At 33.3% G+C, this 23,430-nt stretch overlaps 1 protein-coding gene across 4 annotated transcripts; it reads left to right on the top strand.

Annotated features, from left to right (window-relative positions):
• The first annotated feature begins 1,902 nt into the window (after positions 1 to 1,902).
• Positions 1,903 to 22,175, top strand: LOC135223302 (seipin-like). 4 transcript variants are annotated; one of them, XM_064261774.1, is made up of 9 exons: positions 1,904 to 2,106; positions 8,949 to 9,094; positions 10,086 to 10,264; positions 13,780 to 13,982; positions 16,212 to 16,433; positions 17,215 to 17,338; positions 18,320 to 18,399; positions 18,756 to 18,837; positions 21,620 to 22,175. In XM_064261774.1, the coding sequence occupies exons 1-9, from the start codon at positions 2,044 to 2,046 to the stop codon at positions 21,733 to 21,735; spliced, it is 1,215 nt and encodes a 404-aa protein (XP_064117844.1). In that variant the 5' UTR covers positions 1,904 to 2,043; the 3' UTR covers positions 21,736 to 22,175. The 4 variants fall into 4 exon arrangements, with proteins under 4 accessions (XP_064117860.1, XP_064117844.1, XP_064117849.1 ...); XM_064261779.1 differs by having other exon boundaries at positions 1,908 to 2,106; positions 10,086 to 10,237; XM_064261783.1 differs by lacking the exon at positions 1,904 to 2,106 and adding an exon at positions 7,549 to 7,695.
• The last annotated feature ends 1,255 nt before the right edge of the window (positions 22,176 to 23,430 follow it).

Below are 23,430 nucleotides of genomic sequence, written 5' to 3' on the forward strand. Positions count from 1 at the left end.
AATAATAATAATAATAATAAAATAATAATAATAATAATAATAATAATAATAATAATAATAATAATAATAATAATAATAATAATAATAATAATTGGTTCAAATGGGTTGGTGTTGGGTTTATAAGAAAATAGTTGCATCACACTGAAAGCAAGAGGCTTCTGCGTAGACCTAGTATTATCGAATAAGGTACAGACTAACTTAATCGTTCTACATTCCACATTTATTGATTTACAATATAAAATATCTAATATATGATTATAATATGTAACATTAATATAACCTTTCCGTTCCGGATTTACCTGTTTTGCAATGCTTTGCAGCCAAGTTAACGCTATTGAGATGGGGCATGACTAACATTACATTCCTCCGCAGTGATGAAATCACTCTTAACCTATTTGGAGCCCCATTAATATTCGAATCGAAACTGACGAGTAATGATTACGTGAAAGATATTGAGATGTGGCGAAATAGAGGTGACTTCTAGCCCTGTCCCTTTTCCTTCCAAGTATTGAATTTTCTTCACGGTTGTAATAGAGTAATGGATTCAATTATTCTTTGTTTAATCCTTTCGGATTCATGCGACTTGAAAAAATTAAATATATATAATTATTTTCTCTGCTCAGTATGAATACCCTTCCCTCCGGAAGACGGCCAGGAAGCCCCCGGGGTAGGGTGGGGGTCCTGTTCTGCAGAACAGATGCTTCAGGGCTTCCCCAGGAAGCACCAGAAGTGGACCTCTTTGTTGGAAAAGAATCCAAGTCATCCTCCAGAATCCATAAAGGAAAGAATGCAAGGCTTCCTCCAGAATCCATAAAGGACTGCCTCTATTACAGGATTTAAATCTAAAATTGAATACAGACGCGCAGCCTATAGTTCCTGCTTTCTACAAGTCCTTGAAGCACTGGGTCCAATTAACAATCTTATCCTGATACCACTTTATCCTATCGTATATTATCATGTTTCTTAAAGTACCCAAAATCATGAGGTGGACAAAACCGTCTAAATATAATTAAATCACAGAGGGGAAAGAAAGAAAAGACAAAGAACTTTGCAGGCGTTATTCCTGTTTGTATTCTAACAAATTCTTACTTCTCTCTCTCTCTCTCTCTCTCTCTCTCTCTCTCTCTCTCTGTCTCTCGTCTCTCTCTCTCTCTGTATGTATATATATATATATATATAGATATATATTATATATATATAATTATATATATTCTTCAGGCTTGTTTCACGTCCCAGTCACAAGTATATATAATGCGACAATAACCAGCTAATTAAAATAAATATTCTCTACTAAACGTGTTTTTACAATGATAGTGCTAAGAAGTTGGTTATTAAAGTATTGGGGAAAAACAAAGAGGGAGAACCAGCGATACTGAGTTGAAATTAAATGATAGGATATATATATATATATATATTATATATATATATCCTATCATTTAATTTTAACTCAGTATTGCTGGTTGTCCCTCTTTGTTTTCCCCAATACTTTAATAACCAACTTCTTAGCACTATCATTGTAAAAACACGTTTAGTAGAGAGAATGTTTATTTTAATTAGCTGATTATTGTCGCATTGTATATACTTGTGACTGGGACGTGAAACAAGCCTGAAGAATCTACAATTAATGTCACTCATTTTTTTTATCGTTATCTAAATTAGTCACAAATCTTTACCTGGTACAAAATTTGACTTACCTAATATCATAATAGTTACATATATTATTTATAATTCCCTGTCAGACAAAGCTTATTAGAGATTTTAAATTTTATAAATTTTAGATTCTATGATATATCGATATCAATATAATCAATTCGATCTGTTAACGCGAAATTTTAATTCAAAATTAAAACGGAATAGAGGCATATGGCAACTACAGAACTGTCACTCGAGTTTGTTTATCTAGAATCAGCTGATTCACCAGCGTTTAGTTTGACTCGATATCTTGACTGGTGACGAAGAAACTGGGTGAGGGGATTTGTATCTGAGTTCTCACGTGAGAAAGTCTATCAAGAGGAGTAAATATAAAACTGCTATTGTGTCAAGATGCCTAAATTATTAGGTAGTTATATCGAAGAGAAACGGAAGGCGGCCGCAGTGCGAGTTGAAGTAAGTTCATCGTTGTTTACAAACTTTTCGCGGTGAAAAAGATTAACGCAGTATAGTAGGTACTACTACCTCGAGTTTGTTTCAGGGAATTGACTGGTGTACTACCTATAGCATAAGCTTCCGTACTCATTCTGGGCAGTTTGTAGTAACTGCATGAAAGACTGTTTTCTCGCCAAAACCATACAGAACATGTCTAGACAAGGCTGCTTGTTTGAGGCTTTGGTACCTAGTAGTATGTTTGACTGAATTAAAAGACAGGCCAAGTTGTTATGTATTTGACTTTATTAAAAGGCTGATGCGTAGCCTGGGTTGGTAATCTAAATAAAATTTGATGGGTGTTTAGGATTTTGACAAAATTTGCCTTCAATTTCCTCATGAAATGCTTGATTTACTTTTAAACCCCGCTCTCTCCCCCTTTCCCTCCAGCCAGCCTTATATAAGGGAACCCCACAATGGTAAACCAAGATTTTAGGTTGGGGAATACAAAAATTAGTGAAATACACAATTCATCAATAACTAACCCTGCCTAGGCTCCTGGGCCTCACTTGATTGGGGCTGTGCACCCCCTGGATTTGTTCACCACCTATCCTGACCCAGGGTGATTTAAATCGTAAAAATGAAATACAAAGGTGCATCTTAACATATTTGACTAGAGAGTGCCCCCACTTATCTGATATAGGCGCCATAAATCATTTAGAAGCAGAAAAAATTTATTGACTACCTACTAAGATAAGTGAAATTGAAGGTAGAATTGCCAATTTGGCAATGATACCTGCAAAAGAATGCATAGGTAATTGATCTCAGATGTCATGACATACTACTGGAGAAGAAGAAGAAGAAGAATGTACTGGTAAGCAGTATGCTAGGATAAGAAAAACTTCAAAAACACCTGAAATGGCCTTGCAGCTATTTTGTTTTAGAGAAAAAGTACACTAAAAGTAACCAGTACTATAATAAGTTAATCATCAGACACATGTAGCATGTAGTGTACTATATAGGCTAATTTTCCTGCTTCGTAAACCATGCTGCGTATTTTTAATCATTATTGTTTGGACTGAACCAATTGCTTTTGTACTGCTGGTACCAATAGGGGAATGATAATTACAGGGCCAAATCTAACTTAGTACAACCAAGGAGCAACATACATCTACCCATGGGCCCTTTGCTGTCTTCCTGGACTGCTGTTAACCTTAGCCTAAATATGGTGGTGGTCCTTATAAAGGAATACCTTGAGGCAGCATAGGGCAGAGTGCTCCAGCTGACTTTAGAAGGTCAGAGGTTATGGTTCACTGCCACCAGGCGAGTAGTCTGTCCTTTAAAAGTTTACTATGACCTTTCCACTTTCATAAATTGTCATCTCAAAAAATTGCATGTCCTCACTGCCTCTGAATTTCATGTATTTATCGGGTACATTATTTTACAACAGTAAGGTCAAGGTTATATTGTGAGTGTAAAGGGCTTTTTAAGAAAAAAAGTTATTAATTATAAAACTGATATTATAAAAGAGCTTCATTTTGCTATTTCATGTTTCTTGAAAGACAGTCATTCTCTTGAATGACAGTCATTCTGTTGAATCTCAGGAGCTTGGTATAGTCTTGTCTAGTGTGACTTAGCCATATAAGACAAATCACTTGTTTACCAAGATGTAATTGTAAAGTACAGTAGTGATGTATGAACAGTGCTTACATTGTTTTTAATGAATTACTATGCATAAAGCAATGTTATTGTAAGGGAAATATTTCATAGTGAATGCTGCTAGAAATTTTCTAGGTATTGTTTTGATGATGATTCAATAGTAGCAAGGGGAAACCAGGGCCTACCTTTTCCTGGATAAAAAAGAAATGAGTAACTTAAAGGAAGAATGAAGTAGAAAAATACGGGCAAACTCCTCTTTGATCAGGTATGATGCAGCAAATTGACAAATTTTAGATGAGGGTGTTGGTGTATTAGTAGAAATTACACCCAAGGCAAGGTTATGTAGGGAATGGTGTTGGCTCAGGGAGAGCTGAGCTCCCGCATTAGTGCACTGTCATTTTAGGTTGCTTTAGGAGCTATTAGTCTTGCAGCACTGTGAATTTTCAATTAGGGATGCTGCTTGACTGATAATAGATTATAATAATAGAAGTATAAATTAGGATTCCTACCAGGGGTGTCATTGGTGGGTAGCTGGGTTACACTTGCCCCCTTCAAGACACTGATGGTCCCCCAAGACATGGTTTGCCCCCTTAGCCTTGGAAATAATAATAATGCTAATAAAAATAATAATAAATAAATGATAAAAACAATAGTAAAATTAGTAAAATTCACTTCAAGGTGAATCTTATATGGCTTCACAATGCTCCAAATGCGCACAAATTTCCAAAAATTTCTCGGGGGTGCCACCTTACAGCACCCCTACCCTCATCTGATAGGGCTCACTTTACTCACCACCCCACCCATACCATAAGTTCTAAACCTTTGGCCCCCAAAGAAAAATCTGAAATGATGCCACTGATTTCTGCTGTGCTTCCACCAATTCTGTTTGAAGGGAAATGGTAGGGGAAGACAAAAAATTATGGTTTGCCACAATAATTATATTAAAAAACCATACTCATAACTGTGAGGTAAGCAGTTGGAAAAAAATCTATGCTCTTTGTAAGGCAAAGAAATCAATATTATGTGGTAATTACCAAATAAAACTACTTATGGTAATTATTGGTGTACATACCATTTGTATGGGGTAGTTAATGTTTCTCTCCGTGTGTTTTAAAGACCCATCAGTTAGTTTGCTCTTATTTTAATGACTAGCAGTAATATCATGTAATCTGTAATACAATGAGCCTTTTAACTCAGTGATAGTAGACAATTTGCTATGTAAATATTGCACTAATTGCTACCATATTATTGACTCTAAAATTATGTTGCTTTCACTTTGAAATTGGTTTCACTAAATTTTACTATTTATAACCACAGGTATCCACTTTATGTTCAACTTTAGTACCTAAGAAACTATGCTATGAAGCTTATCTTTTGAGATAAGCAAAAGTGTCTTACTAGCACCAAAGCAATCACAAATTCTATACAAGGAGCAATCCTAAATCTAGCTCTGAACATCAGATAACTTAGGCTTCTGTAAAGTGCACAAACCAGCATTGGAGCTTTGGAAAAATAAAATCCATCACTTTGTTGCTTAATTTATATACTATTTAGAATATGGTTGGTTCATAACAGTAAAATCTATGTTTTATTGCACTGAGAATTATTTTTGTTGATTTTATTTCTGTAACTGAAGAGACACTCATGATATTCTTTCAAATATTTCCTTAATGAAATATACAGTAATGTCAGGAATGATAAATACGTATTGTGGTTATCTGAAAGTCCAAAGTAGTATCCTAGACAGATTAACATTATACAAAAACAAATTTAAATGCCAGAAGCACTTGAATGTGTAAGATACAGAATGAATAATGTACGTACTGAAATGCTTTAAAAGCCAAAAGTATGTTTTCCTACGTCAAAACCTGGTTTTTGATAATGTAGCTGCTGTTCGTCCTTGAAGGATCTTGCAAAAGAAATTAACAGGTGATGAAATGTCTGGCTCCTAATATATAAAACCCAACATTCCAGATCAATTTTTGGTCCAAAGTATAGTTCAGGTTATTAACCATTTTCTTTTTTCCCGATACGTTCGGGTTTGGCTATAAAGAACAGGAAAACAACACACACACACGTTATTCCTTGTGGTTCGAAGGTGAACTACCTAGCTATGTTGGGTCTGTTTGTGGGATTATTGCACCTCCCCCAGCAATATCTCAACATGACCACAACTCTCATGGCAATAGTGTTTCATGAATTTTTTATTCAAGGTAAAGTCACCGGTTATCAGCTGTTTTCTTGATTCCGGATACCCATTATGGTCTTGCGATAAAGAACAGGAGACACACAAACCTATAAATGTATTATCATTTGTGTGTGACTTAGGTACTCGTGTCAAGTTGGTCTCAAAAATACTACCTCTAATAACCACTCCGTGCACTCAAAGATTTCTTTGAAGGAAACATTTCTGAAGAAAGTTAATGATTTACCTGGCTTTTGGATGCCATGTAACTTAGGAGAGGAGTGAGGGTCTGCCTTAATAGTGAGGGCCACTAATATAGTTCTCAGCCCATGTGTAGAGAGTAGTTTGTTTGTGCTATGGTGTAGGAAAAATAAGATCATCTAGGGAAGTGGTTCTTAACCTTTTTTGGCAGTGACCCAAAATTTTGCACAAATCAACCATGGCGACCCAAAGCCACGGTAGAGATTATCGTATGGAAAACTTCAAATTTTTGGTTTTACATTGAAATTTCAAAACACTTCAAATAAATTTTCTTGGTGACCCAACTTTGGGTCGCAATCCAGGGGTTAAGAACCACAGATCTAGGGTGTTTGGTTTGACATCTAGGTAAACCTTAAGAGCTTGAACTGGGCATAATATGCTATATGAAATACCGAGTTCCTTTATCAAAAAAGAGGATTTTCCCCTTAAAAAGACCTCATTCTTGTCTAGGAATGATAGGCCAGGAGACAACGGTAAATGATGATTAGGTGAAAGAGTGGTGAAATGTTGTCTGTATCTAAGAGAGCTCAGTACGCTAATCTGAGCTCCTAATGCCAAAGCATTCAAGAAGACTGCCTTGATTGTTGAACTAGAGAGGCCCTTAACCTCTAAAGATAATGGAATGTAAAACTTTTTTAACAGATTTCATCTAGGCTCTCAGTGGGTAGGTAATCTAACCACATTTTCCATACGGATTGGTAAGTGTTGGTTAATTGTAATCTTTAGTTTTTACATTAGGTACCTACCAATATAAGGGAAATCAGGACCACGAGAGTGTAACTCCTTGGAGGACAAACTACAGTTATGCTATAAAAAAACAATGGTATTAAATTGTATGTACAGAGTATGATCCAAGTGACTTTTCTTTTAGCCTCTTGTTAAATATTCCTGTTAGATATAGTAAGCCTTATATTGAACTGGATTTTAGATACAGTGTATATACTGAAGTGGATGAATTTTTACTAGCATACACAGTAGTGCTCTTTTTGTATGTTGAGAGACTAAATGTAATAATTCTATTGCTCCCTTTAGCACATGCTTTTCTTGTCATTTGTGTACACATTTTGAATGGGAAGCATTTGCATATATGCTTTAGATGTATGGTGAACAACCATGAACAGGTAAATATTTTGATTGCTCAGATATTTACAAATTTATAAAGTTTTTATTGGAATTGTATCTTATCTTATAAGAAATCTCTTGGTAAGGTTTTAATTTCTGAGTTGGCCTTGCTACTTTTTGTTATTAAAAAGTTCTGTTTATAGAATATGTACTCCTAAATTTAAAAACATTGATCTTTCAGAAAATATTAGTGGCCTTGATTTTCGTGTTAACATATCTTATCACCGAGTGATAAAAGGTCGTTATATCATTGTGATATCAAATTTTTGACAAAAGCACTTTCATTCTACTTTGAGTATACGTATCCTTGTTCACATTGATGTGGTGTGGTATGAAGTGATAGGAGTGAATTTCAGTGCATATTTTCATCAATGGCTAACTCAAAGGTATGAAAAAGTTGTTCATAAAATTTCTTAATTTGCACCTTATCAATAGTTTTATTGCCTTCTTGCTCCAATTTAGAGCTCAGTGTTAAAAAAATAAAAGTTTTTATTTGTGGTATGGACATGTTTGTTAACCTGAAAACTGTTAACATTCATTCAGTGATGAAGGGTAAGTGTTTTTTTCTCTAGTTTACTGATTTTCAGTAAAGAATGTGGATTTATTGGAGAGTAGGATAACATGCTTACAAATTTGTTATTAGGGCAACTGCAACTCTGTCATAAAGAAGGGTAGCCTTTCTGTCTCAATGATATGTTTCTAACTCTTCACAGGTGTGTGTTTGTGCCAGCCACACCTTAGTGGTCAGAGGCCTAACCTATACAGGGCTGTTACTTCACCAGTAGTAGTTCTGAGATAGCCACTGTTATTGAAGTGGCATGTCAGAATAGCCCATTTTATTGTAAGAGTATTTTATGCTGTCACTAAACTTAATATACCTAGTATGTATTATGACTTCTTTTTAACAGAAATATCAATAAGCTGTTAAGTGGGAAACTTAATTTGTATATCAGAAAGTTTATACTATCTGGTTATCATGAGACTTTACCAGGTAATAAAAACAACCAAGAAACTGAACACTGTACCTGCCTCACACCTAAGTATAAGAGAAGATGACTAAGTGAGTTCTTTTATAAATTAATCATTGGATAAATTGAAAGTAGCTAGCTAATGCTATTGTTTCATGTGAACCCTAGACGAACTGTAAACTAAATTATGAATACAGTACACACTGTTTGCCTCAAATTCAGCTGTTGATACTATTTGGCCTAGTAAAGTTCAAAATAAGCTTGCACAATCAGAATAATGCTTATCTAATAAGAGATTTATACAAGAAAAAGGCTAGACATTTCCATTCCTTCAGTAAGCCATATCACAAGTTCTCAGAATCTGGCAATTACAGTCATGATCACAAGTGCTACAGATGATACATAACATATAGGTGAGTGTAGAAGATACAGATAAACCTAAATCAGATGGAATACACTTAAAGTAATTCTTAGTTTTAGAAAAGAAGGTAGGTCAAGAACATTAGCTCAGAAGGATGTATAGCTTGTTTGGTAACCTATTTCAGTGTTGATTTAAAAAATAAGCACATTAATATTCATTATCCTCAAATATGTTTCCTTACATATCTAATTGCCTAACATGTTTTAATTTGAATTTGTGTTGTATATTCACTGTCTGTTTTTTATTTCAGGAATGGCAGGGGATATTGTATTCAATAATTGTCTTTGTGGCAACTCTGGTGGTGATGTTTTGGGCCAGTTTGTTCCTATACACATCATTCTACTTCACTTACATGCCTCAGGAGTCCATAACTTGGCCCATCCACTTCCAATATAAGTAAGACCTGTCTTTTGATTCCTTCTTATTTCCATTGTATATATCAGTATGAATACAAATGATAATATTTACCTTCACTGTTTACTGTATATTGAACAGTCTGCACATTAGGCAGCACAAAAGTCTTGTACTGTATCCAGAAGTCATCTATCAGGGGGCATTAAACATGAATTTTTCACCTGCTGAATTTCTTCCCTCAGTCGCTCTATATTGTGACCAGCAGTGGTTAGCAGAAGTTAAGCATTGCCTACCCACACTCAGCTGATCTGGTGTGTGTGTATGTAAATGTATACATGTGTATATTTATCTAACTCTCCTCCTGTATGTCTTTTTTTATGCATTTTGCTGTTGCTCTGTTACCTTAACACTTATTTCCTACTTTCATAAAATCTAAGAGGAAAGCTGTGTGGAATTTAAAACAAAACTTGCATATTTGTGAATGGATTGGAAAAACATAAAGCCAAAAGACCATGATGTTGTTATCCAGTTACATGCATTAATTAATGTTCATTCATGTGCTTTACTTTAAATTTAATTCGTGTATTTTCATTAAGATTTTCCATACTACATTTGCAGTATGTTGTAATAAAATGTTCCAAGTTAGCCTAATCAATGTTTAGTGTATACTATACTATACTATACTATGGTAGAGAGTCACAAGTGAACAGAACAGTGTAATCTGCAAGATGTTCTAGATTTCAGGTCTCCTTGATAGGCCAGTGAAATATCTTTAAGATAGCTTCCATACAAATTGGGCAATCTTCAGAAAAATAATGATCCAGGTGAATTTAGTCTGTCCTAGAAGACAAACTTGAAAAAAATTAATACTAGTTGGGAATATGGTGAGAAATCAAGCTAAGGTGTTAGTACTCCTACACTAAATTGTATTTCATAGTTACAACTTATACATCAAAGATTAGGCACTTTTTTTTAGAATAATGCTTAAAACATTTTCTTATTTGATAACCTTTTTATATTTTTCTTTTCTTAGGGCATGTAGTGAAACACCTGGTATATGCAGTAATCCAACTTCAGTTGTCAGTGTTACTGACCCAATTCGAGGATCTATTCTAGCTCGTGGTCAGAAGTATCGTGTTGTTGTAGATATAGAAATGCCAGAGTCACCAACTAACCAAAGGCTAGGTAAAGAACTCGATGCTTTGTCAGCAGGTTTGTCCATCTAGGTATTTAGTGTATGCATGGAGTGATGTGGATTGTTGGGTAATTTTGATTATTTTCTACATGATGTTGTTCTCATAGCTACTTTATCACAGATGCTGTAATTTTCCTCTGGTTGAGCAGAAGTCTTTTAGGAAAATGAGCTTGAGCCTTAAATTTTATATAAATTTTACATTGTAATTCTGAGAAAATATTAATAAGTCCGGAACTGCATTTTTAGTCTCCTATTTATAGTATTGCATTATATTTATAGCCCCAGTGTTATTTTACATTGATTTTATTTTAATTGCCATTGCAGTTTGTGCATATTTAGTGCTGTCATATCATGTGCTTGTAAGCTGAATCTGACCTTATGCTTTAATGTTCTTGTTGTACAATCTTGTAAAACTACATTCTGGCGCTTTATTTATATTTTGTCTTTCTCTTGGGCAAAATATTTTATATCAAATATTTGCTCTTAAAAACAGTTCATATTGTAAATGCTTAAGCTGTCTTTCATGGTTCAGACCAAGTTCAGTGGTAATGTCATTACCCACATTTTTACCATTAATAGCTTTCATTTCTTTTAACAGCACATATATTTTGGAGGAAAAGGTACAGCAACTTTCCTACTTAATTTTGAACTGGTGAGTGAACAGAAACAGTCAGGTTAGTTGCGTGATAAACTGTGGACTAGCACCAGCACTTTAGCACAAAGGATTGAAGATTTAAACATTATTGGTGGTCAAAGCACCATATTTTTTATAGCACAGTTGAAATTAAATATTCTAAAAAGGTGAAATCCTAAAGTTCCAGCACCTAATGGTGCAAGTTCTGAAAAAAGCATTCTGACTAAAAAAAGTCCCTTTAGAGATAATTATCTGTACTTAATTTTTCAAAATACAGAGGTATGCAGTAGTATTCAACATTCGTAGTTAAAATGTGTCATAAATGTTTTCTTTTAATTTTGCAACCCTGACAGTTAGTAGGTATTCATAGCGACTTCTCACAAATTAGCACTTTCCAGAATCAGGATATGTGTGTAATTTGTAATGATTCTTAATAACATAATGGCTGATACCCTAATAAGTTATGTGCCTTGCGTTTAATCATAACTGGTTAAATCAGCTCAGTTTGATAACCTACAATATAACATATACAGTTATACAGTTTAAAAGTACTGCTATGTATAAGCATACTCTCACCACAGGAGAGAAGATTTTGTAATTTATCATCAGTATCATATAGATTGTCATGCAATTCTGGGAAGAAATTTGTATTTGATTTTTTCAATGATAATTCAATATCCTTTTTTCTTTAATGAAGTTGTTCAGTTTCATTTGAAAAAGAAATCAGAACTTTTTCATAGACAATCTTATGTATAGTCTTAAATTTTTCATCATCAAATAAATTTCTTTGTGTATTGTATAGCACTGCCTTTGCTTAAAATTCTGTTAACACAATATTTCACACTTAATAAAAATCTATACATGTTAAGTACTTTCCATTATTGTTATTTACTCATTTTTTATGACAAAATATGGAAAGTGATAATTAACCTGTTTGCCTTGAAGAATCAACTTGAATACTTTTGGAAGATCTGTAAGGATATGCAGACAAAAGTGGACAGCCTCTGGTAAAGACATAGTGGTGATATCACACACTGTCTTTGGAAATTGGTGATTAAGCTAACACAAAATATAGTTTTAATGAAAGAATTTTGTTTCTTTTAGAAATGCAAATTTATAAGCACTAAATATTCTTTAGAAAGAAGGAAAAATGAGGTAATTGTTCCACGTGCATTGCTATAGTATACCTTTGAGACATTAGCACCATGTATAAAAAAATAGTATATATATCAGTAATGTCACTCAGAACTAAAGTGAAGCAGGTTTTTAATAAAAGCTGATCAGGTCATCTTCAAAAGTAACCTTTTTGATTACATAATGTACGTAATCACTTATAGCTGTATAAATTTATCTAGATTTTGCACTTACCTGTTAACACAAAAAATACACCACATTTTTGAAAAGTGAAGTTTTGCATTTTTTTAGTCTGATTTTAAGGCTTTTATGCTGAAGCTTTTCTTTCTTAAGTACTATATTGCATTTTCATGGCTGATTGCATGAGACTTTTAGGCTCTGATTTTGAGTTTTGGTTTTTTTTTTTTCCTCTCTATTGGCATATATGATGACAGGCACCTATTAGTTTGGGATACTTTTATGACAGAACTTCACAGATGGCAGAAAATTTATCCAAGAAATAGTATGTAATTATTTTCTTGAATATTACTTTATGGAGGGTTGAAACATGATGGGATCATTTTGTAACAGTCAACACCTGTCATTGGACCACCTTTTGCTGCTAATACTCTAAAAGGTTTCTTTAAACCTGTGTTTTTGTTGCTAGTAAGTTTTCTGTATAGCAGAATCTCATTGTATGTAGTATATAACTGAGTGGGAGTCTTATGTTGCAGCACAAATTTCACTTTTTTAATAATCATATACGTACAGGACAAGATGGCCTTTTTGAGTGATAAGTTTTATTCTTTACATCTGTTTTATTTGACAAGTTAAAAAGTTAGTGACTACACCAGTATATGAGAAATGTTCAACACGTAATTTTATTAAAAAGTAATACTACTGCCATATATGTACAATTTTGAAGCTCAGAATAAGTATTTTATTTTACTGTTTGGGTGCTTATGGTTGTGTAAAAGTAATTTGTATCAACTTTAATTCAACCACAGCGCTCTCAATTTTTAGTATGTACCAAAATAGTAGCTGCATAAATTGTATTTAATGCACAGGTGTTTTGGGAATTTTTCTCCACTTACATTGATGAAGAATTTTCTCACTCTACGTGAAGATGAACAGCATTTTGTTGGCACTGAAATCAACAAGAAATCATTCCCTATTGGGCTGTCACTTTAAATTTGCCTTATTATATAGACATTATAAATTCTTCTAATTTCATACAGTAGATTGTTGCCAAAGCATTGTCGTGTTCTAATGCTATTAAAAAGTCAGCTGAGAGAAGCACATCCATAAAATTTTAAGTATCCCAGTTTCATATTATGTATGTGGATAAGTAAGAGATTGACAAACATTGAGAAACACCAGTGAATGAATTCCTGGCCTTGCTAATGATTTTATAGACTTAAACAACACACCATTTTCTGTGCAAAAATTTTAAATTTTTTTAACAAAACTCAGCATTCTGTAACAAGCAACACTGGCAAAGCTCACCCTCCAACAATTCTAGTAGATATTTAAAAATTTGAGTATAGTGACAATGTTTTAATACTAAAGAAACTTGCTGTGAACTTTGTCTAGAACTTTACTGTTTATGAATTAAATGGTATATTATTAAAAACTACATATTTGTGCATGTGTGTACTATAACCCATTTTTTTTTTTAAACATTATAGCATCACTTCCAGTAGCTTAGAGAAATCTGTGAGGTTTCAAAAAGTGTTTGATATATGAGTGGGTAGGTGATTTGCTTATGTGCACTTGAATTTTCAGGTATGTTCTTAATTGACCTGGATATGAAGAGTCAGAATGGGGAGTCCTTACGTCACTCATCCCGCTCTGCAATGCTCAGATACAGATCCCCTCTCCTGCAGACAATTGGAACTACAATCTTTGCCCCACTCATGTTGTATGGAGTCAGTGAGGAAAAACAGATGGTCACTGTGGAACTTTTTGCTCAGTATGAGGAAGATCCTGTAAGTAGTATCTGACTTTATTACACTACATAGTGTAGTGTAATTTTTTTCTAGTTCTTTAGTCAGATCATTTATAGTTACTCTCTTTTAATAAAAAAAAACTTAACAAGTTTTTAAATTTACTATTACAGTAGTGAAAATTCTTGAAAAGTATCTCCACTACTTTACAAGGTAATAATAGTACTATATATTGTTTTTAGTTACTAAAGAGATAAATGTTTACTATCAATTTTAATCATGAAGCTATGTCAGTGGAGGGAAACTGTAGTTCACACAGTCTGAGTCGCTGATCTACAAATCTAATCACACAAAAGCCATAATACCCAGCCATTGAGGATTAACCAAAGTCCAAGTTACTTATTGAAAACAGCAGAGTGGTAGTTAGAAGATAAGAGGAGCCTTCACATCAGTGATAAGTCTAACCTTTTGAAAAATCCTTTGTGAACATGTTTATCGAGTACTCTTTATTGAACATCTGTTAGTATTCCATTATTTCACATTATCATTAATGGTTTAGGGTTTTATTGTATATACAGTAGAACACCAGACCTCGACGCTAATCCATTCCAGAAGAAGCATTGAGGTACAATTCTGTTGAGGTCTGAATAAATTTTTTCCATTTTTTTTTCCACAAGAGATAACTGAAAATGCATTAATCAGTTCTTGACCACCAGTTATTACCCTAACCATGCCTTTTTATACAAAACATTACACTCCTCAACAGGTTCTCTCCTAGTACATATATCTGCTTTTTAGTACTGAATTGCTTTTGAGGAAGCTAATTCCAGAGTAAAGTAACAAGTGAGTCATGGTGTATATCTTGGCTTAAGCCTTAATGGATGGATACCCTCTTATGAGTAGCAAACATAACAGGTTTTGGGTGGTGGACAGAGCCACTCATGGTGAGCTTCAATATTACGTGCTATCATTATGGGGGAATTGGGCGGGAAAAAGGTTCCATTACTTCTACAGCACATAAATTCACTAATGATAGCTTTTAGACTGGCTCATATCAATGGAGTAGGCAACTCATGAGTTAGTTGTGATCTTGACTTCAAGGGGTTATGTTGTGTTTCTCGTCCTCCCACGTTGTCTTTTTATTTATTTGGTTTTAGTTCCTATATTTTATGATAGTTTGTCTGTTATTATTGTAATTTTGCAAAGAAAATTGCAAAGAAATATTTAAAAAAACATGTATGGTATGTATAATCCAAAACAGTTACTGCATCTTTGATCTCAGTAAATTTATGTAAATATTTTACAACAAATATGGTCAGAATTTGTTACTGATTTTTGTTCTTATCTGTTTTGATATTGTGCGAACTGTAGTTATAATTTTACAAAATAAAAAAAAACTTTTTTATGAGAAAAACATGTCTAACTTGGTAAAGTTTACTATTGTCCTGTAAAAGAGGCCCCACAAGGGGTTGTACTATAGACTTTTTCAACTTGTCGTGGAAGGTAGGGAGAATTTTATAGAATTTTTTTTCTTACACCATCTGCATTTACATATCTTCCTTTTTCCATCGATGTGTTTTTTTTTTCTTAATTTGCTGACCTCAAAGATTCCCTTTTGTGGGGTGCTGCATGTTTTTTTTAGCCCAGCTCTTAATGGTTAAAGCTCTGGTAATCATTATAGGAACATAACAGATATTGTAGCATTGGCATTTATCTCCACAATAGCTGTACCCCATCTTGTTAGGGAGGCCAGAAAAACAGTGTAAAGGGGAGAAAGTATGGTACATATTGTGGTAGTATCTTAAGCAGATGTTGATGAAGGCTGTACTACTGCTGGTTTTAATGTTGAAGATGTGTGGCATACTTTCTTGAGGAGTTGAAAACTCTTAGATAGAAAAAAGGTTGTAATATAAGGACAATTCATAATCAAGAAGCAGTAATATAGGTAGCAGTACTGCAGCTGTTGTTGTAGTAGAAGCAGCAATGCAGAAATTCTAGTAGAGAAGGAGAATTGTAATCAGGATTAGCAGTATCTGTTGCATCATCGTTTATGGGAGAAAAGAATTTCTCAACTGTCTAAGATGTACTTGCTGTAGAGGGAGTCCTGGTACGTATCATGTCTAATGAAAGAAGGGAGGCTTAAAAAAATGAGTGGTGATGGGAACGAATGTTGAACCTAAGAGCTAAAATGTAATACGTACTAGCAACTTAAAAGCTGTTACCTTTGTCTATGTGTAGTGCAATGTTAACAGATTTGTAATTTTCTTCCAGTTGAATCCTCTCTCAGAAGTACAAATTGAGTTACACACTCGCCATGTTGAACTCTATGCAGCCCAGTTGAGAATTCACGCTGTGTTCACTGGTTTGCGATACTTTATGTATCACTATCCTCTCAGTGCAGCAACAGTTGGAGTTGGTATTTGTATGGTGTTCTTGTCAGCAGTTGTTATTCTCAGTTGGTATCAGTTCTCTGGATCAAGTCCTGCTGCCCAGGTTAGTATACATAATATCTTTACCATATTGTTTATTGACTGCTTAATATGCTGGATTGTGTGTGTGTTCATATTCTATTTTCATTTGGCTGCCATTTCAAGGGTTGTAAATTTATTTATTTTTATGTCAAGTATCCATTATAGAGAATGTGTAATGTTGAAGTTACTCTAAATGTAATGCGTTTTATTTTCACATTGTTGTAATGATATATTCATTACATTCTATTTTATCCATATTTATCCCATATTAATTTCAGTTTGAGTTAAAGAAAAAGCTAGTGCACACTATTAAAGGATATAATTATTATAATGGTCTTTTGCATTTGCAAGAAATATAGCATGCTAATTCTTTATCTCAGTGAAAACGTTGTTTTCTCATTTTTGTAGGATATTTAGTTACTGTACAGTATACTACTATACTACTTTTGCCAAATATGCAATGATAATGAAATGTGTTTTATATTTTAGTATTTATTTATTTATTTAGGTATTTAATTTTGTAAAATAGGAGGTCACAAAAAGATTTGCAATGACTTTTTGAGAATCTTCCACATCTCATGAAATTAAGCTTCATGTTAAGTACAACATGTCTCTTATCTATTCAGATTATTGGGATAGTTACTGTTGTTATATTGTGGTACTGATTTAGTTAAGTATTAAAAACATTTTGACAGCAGATTTTCATTATTAATACAGGATAATATTGAAGCAGAGTAAGCCAAGTTTTGATTGATAATATGTAATGAATATAATATTTTATATTAATTTTCCATATTTCACAGGTTGGAAAGCCCACATTTCCTAATGGTCAAGCACTCACTGGACCCTCTGAAGACTTACGAAGTATCAATAATTTAACACCAGAGCGTAAAAGTTCACATAGGCACAGTTTTTCCATGAAGAAAGGTTTGTTACATAATTTTTGAACCTTAAATATATACTAATGGTAAACAAAGTGTAGAGTAATCAACACAGATTGTATACTGTATTCAACCCATGTGGTGTTATTTAAGTGATTTCACTATGGTGTGTTTGAAAAGGTGCAGATTTTGTCACCTTTTTTTATATTTTTGATACCATATTAAGGTTTAGTTTTGCAAAAGACTAAAGTACTGACTACAGGTAATTTGTGTAGTCAAATACTTAGCCACTTGTCTAATATGAATGAGGTTTTAGGAGGGGTTGGAAATTTTTCCCATATAAATGAATGATTGAATAACTCGCTTTATATTTTTTTCAAAACTGAATGATAGCCAGTCCCCAACAACAGACAAGAAATGCATAGAGGTGTTAATGTTATAGTCTCCATGGACCTAGGTTTATTGACTAGACTTTCATTGCTCTGTTATGAAAACTTGGTTTTATTTATGAAGTACATTTTCACATAATTAAACAATTTTCAGTTAGATATATGTGTATGTAGCTTGGGAGTTTTCATTTTAGTTTTGGGGGTCATACCTGGAATTATTTTTGTAGTGTTTTATCATAATTTTTGTTTTGTTAACTTTTCTATATTTTTTATTTGTATTGTTAAAGATGATTGTATTTGCTGTTAACCAAAAAGGAGAGTATTCTGTTTTGACAAAGACTGGTGAGCTAATTTAATTCAAGAGTATTGGAGCATTTACCATCCTAATACTTTGCCAACTTTCTGCTAGTCCGTTTAGCATACAGCCAGTTTGTTTGTGGTGGGAGGCCCACAGTAATTAATCTTTTTCAGCCATTACTGGGACACAGAAAAAATATAGGTTTGAATGCTTTACAGATAGTTGGAGTGTATATAAGAATATGGATTAGATTATAATGTACATATATACAAATATGCATTAATTTTATATTCCTTATTACTGTACCACTAAAATAAATTTTTAACTGCAACGATTTCAGGTCAGGAAAGTGACAAAGGTGTTAGTGACTCCATTGATGTCTATGGGACCAAAGACCTTAATAATTCTGATTTGGAAAAGGCAAGGAATTTCTCAGGATTCTAATATGCATTGTGTAATGTGTTGCCGTATTTTCCAGATACGTATAATTTAGAGTGGTGACTGTTGTTGAGCATAAAAAATAAATTATATACGTAATTCCTTAAATGTTACACAATACCTTCTAACTGATATATGAAGACATTGTTAGCTGGAATTCTTATACAGAACAAAATTTTATTTCATTACTCATTTTGAATACTACAGCAACACTATTTTCTGATTTTATCACCAACTTTTATTTCAACTAATGGAGTCAAATATTTGTATTTATATTCTTCCCATAAATTGATTGATAATCCTTGTCAGTGTTGATGATGAACTTAATACCCTTTCAGTCTGAAGACAGCAACCTGTTGCCTGAATCAGAGAGAAGAGACAGTGATGAATTTGAAGTTGTCAGTCCCACAAAATTTGATAGTAAGTTTACCAAATCAAAATACCTTAACCCCTCAATTTATCAGACTGCCTTACCCACCAACTGCATCAACCCATCAAGTTATCATACTTCCTCACCTACCAGCTACATTAAAAACTGAGAAAGTTATCAGACTTCCATACTTAATAGCTACATTAACCGATCAAGTTATTAGACTTCCTTGCCTACCAGCTACATTAACTCCAGACATCAGACTTACTAACCTACCAGCTACATTAACCCATCAAGTTGTCAGACTTTCTTACTTACCAGCTACATTTTTATGATAGCGTTTTGCTAGGTATCTTTTAAGAAGTTATTCTTTGTGTGATTACGGTAAGTCTTTTAAACTGAATAAGGAGTGTGGTAGATAGCATATTTAACAATAAATTTTTATAATTGAGTATTTACTGTTAGTCTTGACTCATTTCTGTATTAAAATGTGGAGGAACAGTACATATTTTTTTTATAGAAAAAGTTAAAAGTATGAAATGAGCCTGAATATACAATTTAGACCTCTACTAACATCATATACAGTGGCATGCTTTCTGATTATTATAAACATCAAATTGCATGATGATTTTGAGCCCTTTTGCTTTAAGCGTTCTTATGCATTATTAATTTTGGTTGGCTTTACATATTTGTTTCTGTAGGAATACAATACTTTTCTGTGGTTGATGTACAGTATTATTTTTTAGTGTACTACTACTATGTACTTTACTCAATATTATTAGTTGAATGTTATCAGTTTCCTCCCTTCAGTACTTGGCAGCAGCTTTTTATTGAAAATTATGCAATGTTCTTACTGATATAAATGATAAACGTGTTATCAATTTTCTTTCTTCAATGCTTAAAAGTAGCTTTGTGCTATCAATTTTCTTTCTTCATTGTTTGGAATTACCTTTTTATTTAAAAAGAGTTCATACAGTATATTGTAAAAGAAGGGAAAATGGTGAAGAGAGGAGTAAGAGGAGGAGGGGATCGTGTTGGGGCAGAAGGGCAAGCCTTGGAGGAATTATATTGGTGACATATTGGACTGGGGAGCCTGCAATTGAGAGTACAGGAGTTAAAAAATATGTGAATAGAATGAAAAGAATTTTCTGAACTATTAACAGATATGAGTATCGCATAGTAAACAGACAAACCATGTTTTATACATGTATGGAGCTTGAACATTTCCTTTATAAGCAGTAGAGACTTACAAACACATGGAGAAGATTTTTAAGAAGTTTGACTACTAAATATACCAAGTTTCATGTTTGGGGTGTTTTGGGGATATACATAATTGTGCTAATGAGAAAATTACCCCTCGAATAATTAGGGGGTTACATTCATGGAGTAGTAATGTTGTTTCAAATTGTGTCATTTAATCTCAATTTTCCCATGAGAAGCAATGTTATTATGGTGAGCGACGTTTCTGGAATATCCTTCAAAAGAAATATTACTATAACTTTTAAAGAAATATTAATTTGATAGATTAGATAATCACAAAAAAAATAATGGGTTTTTACTTTACAGCATGTTTATGGTTGTATACGCACTGCAGGTCATCATCTACTACATCTATCTGTCCTACTTCAGCCTACTTGAATTCAGTCTTTGTCAATTGAACACTTAAATTCACTTTATGAAACTTAGTTTGCATTCCCAGGTTGGTTTCCCTCTCTTGCCACTAGGTAGCGTAGCTGTTTGTGACACATGTAATGAAAAATGGGAGAGGAGTCGTCAGGCAAGCACGTAGTAGGTTATGTTCATTTTACAGAATGAAGGTCCAGAAAATCATGGGTTAAAGGAATGCATAAAAACCGGGATCAGATGAGAATTCAAGTAGAAAGTGCAATAGTTTGGGCATGTAATGAAAAATGGGGAGGAGTGGTCAGGCAAGTAGGTAGTAGATTATGTTTAATGGAGAAAAGGCATAGAAATTCATGGGTTAAAGGCATGGATAAGAACCTGGGTCAGATGAGAATTCCAGTAGGAAGTGCACAAGACAAGAGGAAACAGACAGAACTCTTTTTACCTTATTAACACCATAAAAGGAGAGGTTAGCATAAAACTATGGTAATGAACAATAAAGAAGGAGCATATAATTCCTTAAGTAAAATTCATTAACTAAATTAATTTCCCTCATTTTCCAACAATTATCTGATTGCTGTTGTATTGATGTACGTGAAGGTGGTAACTTGTGAATTGTTTTAAGCAAAATTCTTTACTTGTCTTGAGAATATTCGTAAGCACAAATACTACTGGAGGTAATCTTTAGAAAATTACTTGCAAAATATCAGATTCATAAAGTCAATGATTTAATAAACTACATTATTTATCATGTTTTACAGTCAATCCTGATTTCAAAGTAACAAATATGGAACTCGGCTCTAGAGTTTGTAGTTTTCACACCAGGAAAATCCCAGTATAATGTATTAAGATATAAGTACTGTACTTATTGTATCTTTTAACTCCTGGCCAATTTAGTCTTAAAATGATAAGGATTTTGAATTTTAAAACTTAAATGATGTTTTGCAGGTAGGTTCTCGACTCTTAATAGTCAGTGTTTAAATGATAGATTACAAAATTATAGTATGCTGTGGAATAGTTTGTTTTCCTTGTCACCTGAAGATGACATGTTATACATCACACAAGATTATACTTTATTTACTATTGTTTTATTTTATAGGTGCTAAACATCATACTACATGTACTATATATTTTTATAATTTTATGATTATTTAGTGAATACAGAATATGAGGTTGAGAAGTATACAGACCTATTTTATGTTTTTATAGATGACGTCAACAAACGCTCCAGGAGGTCCTCGGAAGTAGATGAAGATGAGACTTATGTTCGTCATCGAGTTCAGAGTATAAGCAAAATGCCAAATGAATCTCTGCTTGATGAATAGTTTTGATATTCAGAGTTTATGTGCTGTATTTGTTTCTCAGTGTGCCATCTTGTTTACCATGAGCTTGTAGAAGTGTAATTTTGAAGCCTTTTATAGGAAAGCTTTACTGTAACTTTTAAGCATTTGTTGTAAGTCAGATAAATTTTACTATTTTCATAGTGATATTGAAAATAGAAAGTAGAATTGGGGTTTATCCTTTTTATAGATGCAGATTGAGAGGTAGGATTCAAAACTATAGTACAATAACATTTTGTCACTAGAATTTTATACTTTAGGACCAAGGATAAAAGGTTTTTCATAATTTGATATCAAGGTGAAGTTTATTTGTAGTATAAATTTATCAGATATACACAAAATGATAAAACATAGAAAAACAAAGAAGTACCTGTATAATAATTACTCTCTGTGTAGAATTTAAATAAATAAAATAAAAAGTGAAACTATTTTATTTGAATACGAAGAAGTCTCCATCTATACAACTGTTTCATTGTGCAACAAAGAGTTTCATTCTTTTACTCTTTTAAGAAATTGTGTACTTGGAAAACATTGCTGTCTCTGAAATGAAAATATTTTATAACTTTCTGATTGCATGAAGTGAGGTCAGAGGTTGATAACAAGCAACAACATTTCATTCTAGAACTGGTGGGATATTGGTCATATAATAGAATTTGATGGGATTTTGAATAATTTGATAGTTCATTGCTGTAGTAAATGCTTGGTTAACTCAATAAAAGCTCAATAGGTATCAATTGAAAATTTGTTATTGAAGTGAGACGACATACCTGAAGGGTTAGATGAATAGGTATGGTCAAAGTGTTCCAAGGTAGGTTAAGGCTAGGTCATTAGCCTATATGTCTGTGTATTTCACTCATTTTCAGGCCTTCGCCCAACATTAGAATCACTGCTAGATATAGGAGTTAGTTTGTTGTAGACGACATATTTTAGATTTAATTGACTATCAAACTGGCCAAAATTACACCAAATAATTGCTTATTTTATAAACTATACTGCACCAATTTTAGAATAAACTGGAAATAGGAAAGAAAAAAGTATTTATGGTACTGCAGGGACAAAAAACCTACAAACACACGAGAGGAATCAAACTAGCAAGGTAGCCGTTTTAAAGATATACCCCGCCTACTACTACTATTGCGGGCAAAATACACAATTCGCTTGAATCGCGGAAGAGTTGTATTCCCGTTGTTTTTGTACAATGTCTGCTGCTGTAAGTAGATAAACTGACTATTTTTCATTGTTTTGCATGAGTCAATAAATATTTGGTAAAGCTGTGGGATTATCTTGACTTTACTTGACGCAGGGAATTTGGGCTCTTATAGTTTGGGCCCATAAACTGTATGATTACCAAAAGGTAGGGGTAGTTTAACACTAGTAGGCTCTAAAAAACTGAAAACTAAAGAAATTGTATATCTAAGTAATTATCCGTTTCGGGTACCAAAGAAAATGATGAGGTATATCTAAGGAAAGAATCGTGAAGCAATTTCGTTACAACATTAGTTTTTCATCAAAACTTTTCTTAAAAAGGCACTATGCGTTTAATAGCGTTACCGCTTTAACATTCTCTTTGGATTGTGTATTAAAATGATAGAAAATGGGAAATATTACAGATAACTAAATCAATTTTCAACTGCCGCCCTTTTTGTATTTACTTATCTTACCTATTACAAAAACTTTTGT

This window comes from Macrobrachium nipponense, chromosome 20, assembly GCF_015104395.2.
Source record: "Macrobrachium nipponense isolate FS-2020 chromosome 20, ASM1510439v2, whole genome shotgun sequence".
Classification (NCBI taxonomy): Eukaryota; Metazoa; Arthropoda; class Malacostraca; order Decapoda; family Palaemonidae; genus Macrobrachium; species Macrobrachium nipponense.

Bases quoted from the DNA above. Each gene is read 5' to 3' on its own strand.
- LOC135223302 (XM_064261774.1), top strand. From the start codon at position 2,044: ATGCCTAAATTATTAGGTAGTTATATCGAAGAGAAACGGAAGGCGGCC. The intron at 10,265-13,779 runs GTTTGTCCATCT...TTGAATTTTCAG, and splicing joins ACTCGATGCTTTGTCAGCAG to GTATGTTCTTAATTGACCTG. The intron at 18,400-18,755 runs GCAAGGAATTTC...ATACCCTTTCAG, and splicing joins ATAATTCTGATTTGGAAAAG to TCTGAAGACAGCAACCTGTT.